This window comes from Hippocampus zosterae, chromosome 15 (assembly GCF_025434085.1).
Source record: "Hippocampus zosterae strain Florida chromosome 15, ASM2543408v3, whole genome shotgun sequence".
Taxonomy (NCBI): domain Eukaryota; kingdom Metazoa; phylum Chordata; class Actinopteri; order Syngnathiformes; family Syngnathidae; genus Hippocampus; species Hippocampus zosterae.
The window spans coordinates 4025615-4038203 of record NC_067465.1 but is presented as its reverse complement, the minus strand read 5'-3'; the positions used below and the strand labels follow the sequence as shown (position 1 = coordinate 4038203).

The 12589-nt window shown below is 42.0% G+C and overlaps 2 protein-coding genes and 1 non-coding gene across 3 annotated transcripts; 2 read left to right on the top strand and 1 right to left on the bottom strand.

Moving 5' to 3' along the window:
• Positions 1-144: 144 nt before the first annotated feature.
• trnap-ugg (transfer RNA proline (anticodon UGG)) lies at positions 145-216 on the top strand. The gene has a single exon. It is a non-coding gene; the product is annotated as a tRNA-Pro (tRNA).
• A 4619-nt stretch (positions 217-4835) lies between these two features.
• On the top strand, positions 4836-6426 carry LOC127616568 (transcription factor Sox-14). The gene has a single exon (XM_052088227.1). The coding sequence runs from the start codon at positions 5240-5242 to the stop codon at positions 5906-5908; it is 669 nt and encodes a 222-aa protein (XP_051944187.1). The 5' UTR covers positions 4836-5239; the 3' UTR covers positions 5909-6426.
• A 685-nt stretch (positions 6427-7111) lies between these two features.
• selenof (selenoprotein F) lies at positions 7112-11734 on the bottom strand. Its single transcript, XM_052088221.1, has 5 exons — positions 11610-11734; positions 10709-10876; positions 8896-8959; positions 8042-8091; positions 7112-7862 (listed from the first exon to the last, which is right to left on the bottom strand). The coding sequence occupies exons 1-5, from the start codon at positions 11655-11657 to the stop codon at positions 7731-7733; spliced, it is 462 nt and encodes a 153-aa protein (XP_051944181.1). The 5' UTR covers positions 11658-11734; the 3' UTR covers positions 7112-7730.
• Between the last annotated feature and the right edge of the window lie 855 nt (positions 11735-12589).

Sequence of the window (12589 nt, the reverse complement as noted above, 5' to 3'; positions counted from 1 at the left end):
TCATGATAAAGACTGTCATGATAAAAAAAAGTGAATGATTTTTTAACTGTCAGAAGTCTATTTCGGCCAGCGTTTTTTTACTTCGAGAGCATTTACGCCATAATGTTTATAATTAATAACTAAAATATTTTATCATGTTAATGTGGCTCGTTGGTCTAGGGGTATGATTCTCGCTTTGGGTGCGAGAGGTCCCGGGTTCAAATCCCGGACGAGCCCATAGTTATTTCTTTAATTTTGCACGAATAATTCACAGCTCGCTTAACAGTTCTGAATTCGAAGAAGCATGCTGGCGTTCCAACGTGGAGTTTGCATGTGTTCCCCGAGCTTGTGTTGTGTTCCCCGAGCTTGTGTTTTTTTCCTGTAGGTACTCCAGTTTCCTCCCACATTCCAAAAGATGCATGTTAGTTTGATTTGATGACTCAAAATGCGGCTGTGGATAGTTGTCTCCTGTATGTTTCCTGTGACTGTCTGGCCACCACTCCAGGCTGTACCGGAGCATCTCTTACACAAGACTACTGTATGCTGTGATGTTTTTACAGTGCTATTTACATTTCAACATTCAGTTGATTAAATGTGGTTTGACACGTCAGAGTAGAACAGTTTGGAGGACCGAATGGTAGTTAGACCACCTAGTTCTTCTATCAGCAGCACTAATACTTAATTCCAGCTCTGGGGCTCAGTCGAATGGCAAATATGTTGTGTAAAGCCTTTCTGGCTGTCTATCTGTGTTTTTCTCCCTCTGGCCTCCATAAGAGCCATGAGATAAGTTGGTAAATAGCAGTCTATTCCCTTTGCTGTTGCAGCAAGCATATCTTGAGCACACGGGGGAATAACGTTATTTCCATAAGCTTCTTAGTTGCTCTGGGCTCTGTCATTTGTATGGTGGCTTCGTGTGATGACTTCAGATGTGATTTTACATTTCTAGAATGTCTTAAGGCCAGCCACTTATAACAGGGGCAAAGGGGTCCTATTCTTGAATTATGTAGCACACATGTTGATAACTGATAATTATGAGGTGCCGTATAATGCGAGGAGATTTTGGTGAATATGAACTGACTTGATGTGTTTGTAAGAGAGTTTTTTTGTGTGAGTGAGTTTTTCTGATGGGTGTGAGAGTTTGGTGAATATGAACTGACTTGATGTGTTTGTAAGAGAGTTTTTTTGTGTGAGTGAGTTTTTCTGATGGGTGTGAGAGTTTTTCCTGTGTTTGAAAGTTTTTATTCTCAGTGACTTTTTTGTTGCCAGGTTAGAATTGTTTTTCGGTATGCATGAGATTTTTTGGGGGGTGATCTGTGACTGTTGTTTTGTTTCTGGTGTTGTCTCTGGGTTTCTGGTTTGTGGTGTGCGTACATTTTTTTGCTGTAGGTTGTGTGCAAAGGCAGGATTCAACATTAACGGCGACCCCCATGGGGATTAAATTTTTTTCGGGGGGGTGCGGGGTAGGGGCCTTTTGGGGTGTAAGAGATTTTCCAATGTGAGAGGGTTTCGGTTGTGTGTGAGAGCCTTTTGGTCTGCAAGAGTGTTTTCTCGGTGCATGTGTGACTCTTTTTGGGGCATGAGATTCATAAATAGTTCTTTGACGTGTGAGAGAGTTATTTTTTAAAAAAAATTTTGGGGGGGTGAGAGAGGTCTATTTACACAACCTTCCCATCTATCGTAGCCAATACTGTCCACTTTCCAAACAGCACTTGATTTACGCTATAATATATTTTTAATCTGCTGCTGTGTTGGCACAAAAGTCGCTTGTAAATGTACATCATTCACTGCTGACTTTGCTAGTGTTGCAAACAAGCTGATAGGGACCAGCACGGTAACATGGCGCTCAGGTTTATCCTCCCAGCCCTGGAGGAAGCGTATTAATTTGGAGGTCTTATGAAATGATTTGTTGGCTAAAGATCTATTTTCCACTCCCCCCCTCCCCCCATCTCTGTCTACCGCCACAGGGTCAACCAAAGCATATTCCACTGTCAAAGTGTCAGGAGGAAAGCTATTAAAAAAAAGCTTGACTTTTCTTAAGTATCACGAGAATAAGTACATGGTTTAGTGAAATCCCTCCCTAAGAGCACTGTAGATATTTGGGGATTTTCCTCCTAAAATATTGCCTAATGGACGACTCAGGAGTGTCAAAAAAAGCCTTGTTAGCCATGAATGCATTTCTGGGGATTAGATTTGATTATTTGAGGAGCGGGAACACCAAAAGAATTACGAGCAACTATGATGGAACTTTTCAGTTATCTAGAAAGTTTTGCCTTGGTTCATTAACAGTTTTCAGAAAGCAAAAAAAAAAATCACAACAAATTCAAAGCCCGTTTACCTGTCCGTTTCTTTCTCCACCGTAACTCCATAATCCACCTGAGTGCATGGATGACAGTTTTGACATAAGAAGAAAAGACAGACTTCCCAAGGAGATGGGCCAGTATCTTGAGAGCCTGCGGATAACCGGATTACTACCGACATTTTGTGCGGCTGGCACTTTTTCTTATTACCCATTTCAAGCTACAACACCCCCGATGCCGCCCTTCCCTGCTGCCCTTTCTTAGAAGTCAGACCAAATACACAGTAGCACATAGTCCAATTTATAGTTCGAGCTGCTGGCTTAAACACTATTAGAAGCATTGGCATTTAACATTTCAAACCTAAATTCTTATATTTGTTCCATGAAACTGTATTCATTATAGTCTGATTCATTTTGTAGCATTACTTTTGGCTGCTTCTAGTTCGTGTGTGGATGAGAGTTTTTTTTCTGCGTCCAATCAGATTTCAGCATCTGCGTGTTGCCATGTGAATCTAATTTGGCAACAACAAGTGTACACGACTTGGCCGTCGGGGACAGAAAGATAATACGCATATACAGACTCAATAAAAAGAAGAGCTTTGCAACTACTGTAAATGACTCAGCAAGCTGCAGTATCGGTATTGATTTTTGCAAAGGATAAAGAATATATGCCCCTGAGTATTGCTACATTGCTCGTCTATATGTGTTGCTACGTTGGCGTTCAAATACCTGTTGTATGAATTGCACCGGTTACTCAATAATCCGCGGCTCTGGTGTGCGATGATGTGCTCTATTTACATGTTTATCGTTTTTGTGCTCCACATGGAGAATTGGCACAGTCGTGTGCTGTTTTATTGTGTTTTTTGCATCGTAGTGATGGTTTTAATGATAAATACCACTTAGAAAAATATATAGATTTTCTTTACATTTGTTTCATCTCAGCGGGTGTCTAAAAACAGTGTGAGAATGGACAGTGTTTAGATGCGCTGATGATGCGATTTGGAACCTCCAGCTTCAGTAGACAAGAGCCTGGCAATGAGGAAACTGATCAGTTGGGTGACCCCCGCTGTCCATCACTTTATCCCCGCCGCCCTTCTGCTGAAAAGGTCTTATCACAACTGCTTCTGCTGTGAAGCTGCACCGCTGGATCTTTCCGAAACACTGGCTTTTGATTTAGGGGAGAAAGTGAAAGAAAGATGTCCTACTGCGATGTTTCCTGACCTTTATTGAGCCAAGGCACTGTATTTGACATAGAAAATATCGCATGACAGCAAACAAGATGCCAGAGTACCTTTGGTGATCATCAACAATTTTTAGAATGTTTTTGGCAAATTCCACCCCAACGTCAAGGTAGTGTGCTGAATTTCTGACAGTTTGACTTCATTGCTAATTCAAACATTGCTCCATCAATGTCATTTCAATAACATACAAGGAGGTTAAAGCTTATATTTGATCAGATAAGGTATCATAATTATGAAAATGGATCAAATAAATCAATATAGACTCTCGGGACCAGTAAATGATGGCTGTGATTAATATTGATTTAGCAGGAGTTGAGGTGGAGGGGGGTGGCGGGGGTTATGCTTCTCAGAGTTGTTGCCTAGTAGAATACACGGAACCTGCAATGCATGGTGGGAAAGACTTTAAATTGATTTCCAGAAGTTTTCAAAGGCTTAAAACCAACTCATGAGAAATGCCCTAGATGGGCTAACAAATAGCACCGATGCAATGCACACTGGGTGGCACGTGCTCGACTGGTTAGGATGTCCGCCTCAGGGTCCGGAGGGCCAGTGTTCGATTCCGGGCTCTGCCCTTTCTGTGTGTAGTTTACATGTTCTACCCGTGCCTGTGTGGGTTTTCTCCAGGTACTCTGGTTTCCTCCCGCATTCCAAAAACATGCATGGTAGATTAATGGAACATTAATATGTCAATGTGTGCCTTGCGATTGGCTGGCAATCAGTTCAGGGTGTATCCCACCTAACTGCCCTGGGACGGATGTGATGGTCTTTAGCACATCTGCGGCCCTTGTGAAGATAAGCTGATCGGATCATGGATGGATGGCAGTGGACACCTTAAACAGTGCAGCAACACATGTAGACAGGCAATATAACAACACTCACAGACGTGTATTCTTTATCCATGCGAAAAACATTGCCATCCGTTGCGTCTGTATAACTGTATTAGACTGCCTCCTGGTGGTGAGGTTGTGCACACCAGAAGGAGCTCCAATGAATTTCAGTATTCGTGATGCACAAACGGTTATATTTTATGTAAATTTGTTGTTCCTTTCCAAGTACAATATAGAGTACTATTTTCTTTATTTGCTTTGGCAGGCTGAAACGGATGAATGGAATTTCCATTCATTTCGACGGTGAAAGAGATTTTGTCTGGAGATGCCAGTATGGTCACTGAACAAAATAAACTCGCATCTCAATGCAGCGCCGTATTTAAATGTAGAACACGCTATTACATGTGAAATACTTTTCTAGAGGCATATTTGTAAAAGCTCTTGTCATAAATGGCATCACAATGTCGGCCTACGAAATATTTTGGCCCCTGTCGAGTGGTCATTCATTGTATGATTTTTTTTTCCCAGTGGATGTGTCTCATCAGAGATTTTGTTAGGCTTTAAAAGTGTCAAAAGGGAGGGGGAAAGAGGGGTGTCTTAGAAATGTTGTATTCATTTTTGAGGGGGTGGCGGGTGGGGGGATTACTGTGCTCTCTTCTTCTCATTGGCTTGGCCCACCGTGACAGTGGAGTACAGATGAGAGCTTGACATGCTTGGTCTCTTCCATAACAAGCTTCCAACTTGCAACGAGGCTCGACACTTGTCATTCAAACAATCCAGGCTCACAGAAAATATTTACTGCGGATTTATTACGCCCTAAAAGAAGCCCATGACGTGTTTTCCTCTTCTCTCTCCCTTTTTTTTGGTTGTGGAAAAGTTGACCTGAATTGTTTTAAATGAATGTGTGGTCGGATTTGGAAATGCCCAAACCACTAGACCACATCAAGAGACCGATGAACGCGTTTATGGTGTGGTCCAGGGGCCAGAGGCGCAAGATGGCTCAGGACAACCCAAAGATGCACAACTCGGAAATAAGCAAGAGGCTGGGCGCCGAATGGAAAAAACTCAGCGATTCCGAGAAGCGTCCTTACATTGACGAGGCCAAAAGGCTTCGGGCTCAACACATGCGAGAACACCCGGACTACAAGTACAGACCCCGGCGCAAACCCAAAATCCCCCTCCAGGCGGAGCGCCTCGCTTTCCCACATGTGGAGCCCTTGAAGGGATTCTCCGTGGACTCGCCCCTTCTCATCCACGGGGATAAACCCCCCACTCTGATGGCGCCGTCCCCCGTGAGGCATCTACATCGGATGGCCGAGTTCCAGCCCCCTTTGCGCGGCTATAGCTCGCCCGCCTTCGGGTACCACTCCGGAGCTGTGGTCGGGCGTTTGGCTTGCCTTGGACAGCACACCCACCCGTCGCACGGTAGCCCCTACGTGGTGCCGTGCAACTGTGGAGCGTGGTCGGCGACCGGTGTGCAGACCCAGGTGGCTTACATTCTACTCCCGGGAGGGATGAGCAAGAGCGGCTTGGACGCGTACGCAGCACCCGGAGCCAGTGCGTAAATGGACTGCAGGGACAGCACGAACTGAGATGAAAATACTCGGTGAACACAAGGGATGGTTCATCAATGCATTTTAGGACCGCGTGGGAAATATTTGCTGTCGATGTGACGTTCAGCTCGTCCCATCAGGGGTCGCCACAGGCCGAATTTGGTTGACACAGTGGCGCAACATTAAACATCCATCCATTAACACGAATTACAAATCTTTTGTTTCTGAAAAATGAACGATTGACGTCTGAATATTTGTGTCGACAGTTCCACGAACTTAACATGAAACTCCGCAAAGCCTGAGACATTGCATAATTTGCAGATAATTAAAATGAACCCTTTATTGATCCGTCTGAACACTGAAAAAGACGTGCGGGAAAATGTGACGAATTTACTCGATTTTAATTCGGCAAGTGGTTGCAAAAAATAAAATCCTCGATTATTTTAATAAGGTGTAATATCTACTAAAAATGTATCTGGATTCAGATAATTTCATTTCGTGAAACCACTTGACAAAATAAAATGTAAATTTAAAAAAATCAATTTATTTGTCAATATCACACGTGATACGTTTTTTTGACGGTTGAAGTGCACAAGGCAGGTGACAGAAAATCACACACGTTTGTACTTTGTTACTTCCCATCACTGCCAAATACATACAATACAGTATACTGTACATGAGTATGCTTTAAAGCGAGAGAGGCATAACCTTTCTTTAAATGACTGTTGTTTGGTGTCTCTGCTTGGTCCTTTTAATTATTTGAATAATAATGTCAATTTGTTCATTCAATTGACATGATCCTTATTCAGAATCTGAAACTGGTCTCAATAAATCCATCTGCGGAAATTTGTAAGTTTGAACCAGTGATGGCGTAGCCGCAATACAAATGCACAGGCGAAGAATGAAATGCCATGTCACTTGGAAATGTTTGTTGGTCGGACAAAAACGAGTCCTTGTATCTTCATATCCTTTGAATTTTGGATATCTTTTCCTAATTGAGGTCATTACGCCACGGCGACTATTATGACGTAACTGAATAAAAAAAATGTACGATTGTATATCATGAAAATGTTCCATTCATTCATTCATTCATTCACGCGTGAAAATTCAATTGTCTTTTTTTGTACCACCAGAGGGAGCCTGCAGACCGGTAGTGGCAGTTTTGCACTTTGACGATCACTGGTCTGATCTACACGAGTCCAAAAGACACACAACTGAAAGACTTTTGTTTTATTGTTGCTTATTCAACTCTTCAATCGTGCGTTTCAAAAGACGACCATCCATAACAATTCCAATTTCCACTGAGAGTTTGATGAAGCTGAGGAACACAAAACCCATCAGAGCGCACTTCCCAAAACTGGTTTACGGTGAGCTCTTCATAAACGTGCCCCGTGACTACACCCTCTACTGTAGACAGAAATTAGGAACCATCCCTTCTTTCGACAACTCTTGTCTAGCTACCTGCAATTCAAGCATTATAAAAATAAGTGTACAAGAAAATCAGAAACAGGAAAAGCTAAAGAACACACGGTGATGCTTTCAGTTTTGTTCATGGATCTGTGACTAAACATAATTTAGCAGCAATGTAAGAATGCTACATTCAATCCACATAACTAAAAATTTACATTTCACACATTCTTTTTTAAATCTCATCTGAATTCATGCCACTACTTTTAGTTTTCAAATCCAACTGTTTTCACTTAGGGGGAGAAAAAAAGGCTGGCAGAATTCTCAAAAAAACCATATGGCAAAATGAGTGATGTAAACCATCAAGGTTTGAGTGTACGTTTTTAAACAGTCCCTCTAACTGTAAAAAAGAATTTGGAACCCGTGTTTATATCCGCTCTAATTTTTCACTCAAAAACTCTTCCACGCTGTCCGTGTTCCACTTGAGGATGCTGAGTTCCTCGGTGATGTTCCCGTTATCGTCCAAAAGCTTGAGTACAGGATCGGAGCCTCGCACGTACTGAGAGAGTGTAGGTGGTGAGGGGAAAAAAAAAAAACAAGTGTCAGCAATCCAAAAATAAAGATGCATAGAATAGTCTCAGGAACTTGGTTTCTACCAAAGGATTTCAGTGTTCCTCGCCTACTATGGGGGCATGACTATTTTAGTGTGAAAAGTGACAGTTTGTCATCAACACTCACCTTGATCTGAAGACCCTTGAACATTTTCGGCTTGTCACCCTTGACAAAAGCTGCAGAGATTTAAAAAAAATATCGATAAGGGTCGGGTCGAACACGTATCTATTCGGCATTCTAATTTAGGACCGAGGAATTTCATTGTTGACAGCAGCGAAGCCCCCTGAAAAGGTCGCATCTCAAAGAGACAGTTGAGCACACAGGACGGCTCCAGCCGAAGTCAACAAACGGTGGCCAAATGGCCCACAAAGAGACACGAGCTGTTCCGTCTTGGAATCAGATGCAGTTGACGATCAATAACAATGTTATTGAGTCGACTGTGGGTGGTCCTCGACAAATACCTTCCAAGTTGGGGGTTGAAAAGCAAACAAGAGGTATTCAAGACCACCTAGCTTGATGCTAACACAAAATACGCACCGGGCTAACGCAAATAGTGTCAACATCACGTTTATTATAAACATTTTTAAAACGTGCATCTGAATATAAGTGGTCGTCGTGAAAAAATGCAGGGAGCCTACAACAAAACTCACAGGGATATATTCTTTATCCTCAGCAACAAATGATTGATACTGCATCTGAGCTAAGACATCTTCCTCTGCTTTTCATCAAATCTTCACATTCGACTACAGCGCCGTGAAAAACTATTGGCCTCCTTCCCGATTTCTGCGTTCTTTGTATATTTATCTCACACAAAGGCTTCAGTTCATCAAACCAATTTTAATAGCACACAGAGACGACCCAAGGGGGAAAAAATGCAGTTTCCAAATGGCAATTTAATTTACACAGAAATCAGGAAGGGGGCAAATTGTTTTTCACTGCACTGTGTGTATGACACTGAAACGTTTCAAAAGAGAACTCACCTTGGACTTGGGGGAACCTCCCCAATTTTCATCCGCACACCTCCAGGATGGCCCCAGCGTAGAGCTGTCGGTCAAGAAAATACAACATGAGCTGGTGGTTTATGAGGAGAAGCGCGCAAACACAGCACTGCCCACACACCGAGATAAGAGTGCCCTGCCGGTGGCAGCATGGCTGGCCTGCGAGCGTCTCCTGGCGACTGCTTGCAGTCATTAAGCTGAGCGGCTGAACATGCAACCGAGTCAACAGATGGTCGCTTTGTCATCAAACCTCCGGTGGCAATGTGAAGAAAGTTGGGAGGAAATTGGGAGACTCACAGCTGCCTCTTTGCAGAGGACAAACTTGATGTTTTTCTACATATGGCAAATGACATGACTCCCAAAAGGGCAGACTGGACCTTGTTTTACACCCGGAGACGTAATTTTTGTTGTGAAACCTCACATTGCATTTGGGGATAAGCAACCGCACGCTACACTATTTAGTACATTATGACCTTATAAACATAGTTAGGTATTATTAGAAAATACATTCATGAACAATACAAACTTCATTGGTACAGCTTGGCTGGGTGAATCTTTATACTTTATACCCGGTAAATTTAATTTTTAGGGTGAAAGCTCATCTGATACAACATGGCATTTTTAATTGTTTTTGAAAAACGCAGAAAGGAGGTAGAATGATGTTGAAAAAGCATTTTTTTTAATTGCAGATTTTTTACATCTGTAACAGATCTCGCGTAAAAAACGGGTGTTCAGTCCAGTGCGTTTTGGGCTCAAGCTGCAATTTCACCCGAAAACACTTAAAGCCTCCGTTTTTGTGAGTGGCGCAAAAGATGTTTTCTTGCGCAAGCATTTCTGTGAAATTGTTCAAATCCAAACGTTCACGCCTTTCAAGCCACAATCCATGGAAGCGATACAGAGAGAAAGATTAGCGCTAAGAACACACCATTTGGGTATTCAAGACTTGTCCCCATTTCAAAAGATGACTCGTTACACAGCCTGTGCCTCTACGCTTTGAATAGTTAAACACATTAAGAGTATAACTTCCTCATTAAAAGCAGCCAAGTAGAACCTCCATGCAGCCATTAAAAAGGTACGCCTCGAGCCTTGCAGCCAGGGACAAAAACATACATCCAAGGCAGCCTAGTGATGTTCAATCTTTTCCTCGGGTCTGTTGAAGAGTGTGCAACTCGTTAATTATCTTAATAGGGACCATATGTTTTGCCCTACATCTGGAAGGTGTGCTTGCAGAAATTAGACCGACTTTAGATAACACAGCAGCGCAGTCTTCGGCCTGGGCGATACAGGCCTTCAAATCAAATCTCAAAAGATTCCCAAGATCTTTGGCTTGAAGAAAAATCAATTATTCAAAACAAGTTGAGCTTTTTTTCTCTACCCCTTCTGGGATTTGTTTCATTTCTCCCGATACCAAACAAGCTTTGAAGCGTTTTTTTTTTCATCCAGCACGTTTCACCACCCCGAGCATGAATGTGCATCAACTTCCAAAGAAATAATAGAAAATGATATATTTTTCACAGATATGAAAATAATGTTTGCATATATGTTGTCCATTTAACTGAAATTTAACTGCTAATACGGACCAACCCGTGCCGTGAACAGGAGGAGGGAAAAAAAGCACAGGAAACTATATATGGGCTTCATTTTATATACACACGCAATAAAAACTGATATGTGAGCTGATTTGTTGATCGAAATGTACTTCTTCCTTAAAATTATAAAGGATGTAAAATTCAAATTTGCCCTGAGTTGCCATTTTCTGTTTGTTTGTTAGTTGAAGGAATTGTAGCATAGTCACCTTCCGCGATTCCAACTGGGCTTCCTGCTGGCAGCAGTGCCTGCAGTCTGGCTGCAGCTTGGTGAGGCCGAACTCCCCGAGCAGGTCACAGGAACTGCACAGCAGGTTACTGGAGAAGCCCACATCCCTGCAAGCCTCCGAAGTCAACTCGGAGCCATACACAGACAGCTGGAAGAAGGAAGCACAAGATGAAACGGAATATTTTAAAAGGAATACATCATTATGCACCATAATTAAACTTTATTAAAAAAAAGTTTATTTCTTTCTAAATCGATTGTGTAACTTATTTAGACAACGTACTTCTATTCTTCTAAAAAAGGTGGTGTTTTGCGGGGTGCTGAAACGGATTAATGGTGATGTCATTATTTTCAATAGGAAATTTGATTTATATACTGAGAATATGAAGATAAGAATTGTCTCACAATGGAGAAATTCCCAATTTGCAGATTTGCTTCTAAACAATCTAGTTATAGCATTAATCTGTCACCACGCCGGTGTCGGTTCGTTATTCTTTGTTATTTAAATTTGAAGTCCTTTAAACTACGGTAATTTGTGCTCGCTTCCTCATTGCCAAACGATGTTTCCAACACAATTTGACAAACACTTTAATTGTCTTGAAGACCTAAGTTTGACGTTTCTTGGTTAAATAACTCGATCTGAAAGGAATGGACATCTTTCTCGTACTAAATCACAAGATTTGCACAGATTCACCTAATTACCAACAAGAGTTTTCGAGATTTTGAGTCGACAAGCCACGTCATTTATGCGCCCCGGCAACCAAAGGATGCGAAATAAAACGATCAATGTAACACTAAACTGGGCAATCCACCAACACCGAACGCATTTAGCAATTAAGAACAACGATATAACATCATCTTTCATATTACCGCGTTCAACTCACCGTTTTTAAAAGCGAAAGCAGCCACAGGAGATACACTTCTCCCGACATTTTGGAGAGTGCCGGAAAAAAACTACAATGACGCAGCCCTCAGTTAAACTAAACAGTATTCCATGTTATGCCTGATAAAAAATAATTCATTGAATTAGTTTTGATTAATATAGTTTCACGGGAAAAAAACACCACTTAAGTAATTCGTACATATAATAATGTGAACAATGTAAAGGATTTTTTTGTGATTTTGTTATTTTTATTTACCGGTAATATGGAATCTAGTCGTGGATTAGGCGCAGAGAGGGGCAGTCTTCTTATTTTTTCTTCGCTCATAATTTACCCGTGTGGTTTAAGAGGCTCGGAAAGAAAACAGCACTCCTATGGGTCGGCATTTACACTCGTTGTTACATTTGTCCAATCCGGTGTGTACAGACAACTGTAGCTGACGAATAGAAAGACTGCTTCGCCGTGAACTGCACAGAAATTTAATAAACCTCGACACCGCCTTCAGTTATATCGCCCGTTGCTGCAATACGTCAGCGCACCCACCATCATGGATGTCTCGATCGCGCAGCAAACTGCAAAAACGACTCACTAATGCTTCTCATTCACGCACACACTAAACTATTTAGGAAAAATAGCATGAGCGTTTCTTAATCTGATGTTTATATGTATTTTTTCAAACGTTTTCACAAGTGTTTACTATGTGACAATGTGACGATAACTAATAAAATGATATTACATTTTGAATCTATCTACAGCAGGAGTGTCCAAAGTCGGTCCTCAAGGGCCGCTGTCCTGCCTGTTTTCCAGCTCTCCCAGGAGCAACACACCTGATTCAAATAATCAGAATTGTTCTAATGCTGCTTCAGAGCTGGCTGATGAGCTGATCATCTGAATCAGAACCAGAGAGATGAAAAACAGGCAGGACAGTGGCCCTCCAGGACCAGAGCTGGACATGCCTGATCTACAGTGACCAGGTCCTAACC

Excerpts from the sequence above, each read along its gene's own strand:
- LOC127616568 (XM_052088227.1), top strand. The coding sequence starts at position 5,240 with ATGAATGTGTGGTCGGATTTGGAAATGCCCAAACCACTAGACCACATC.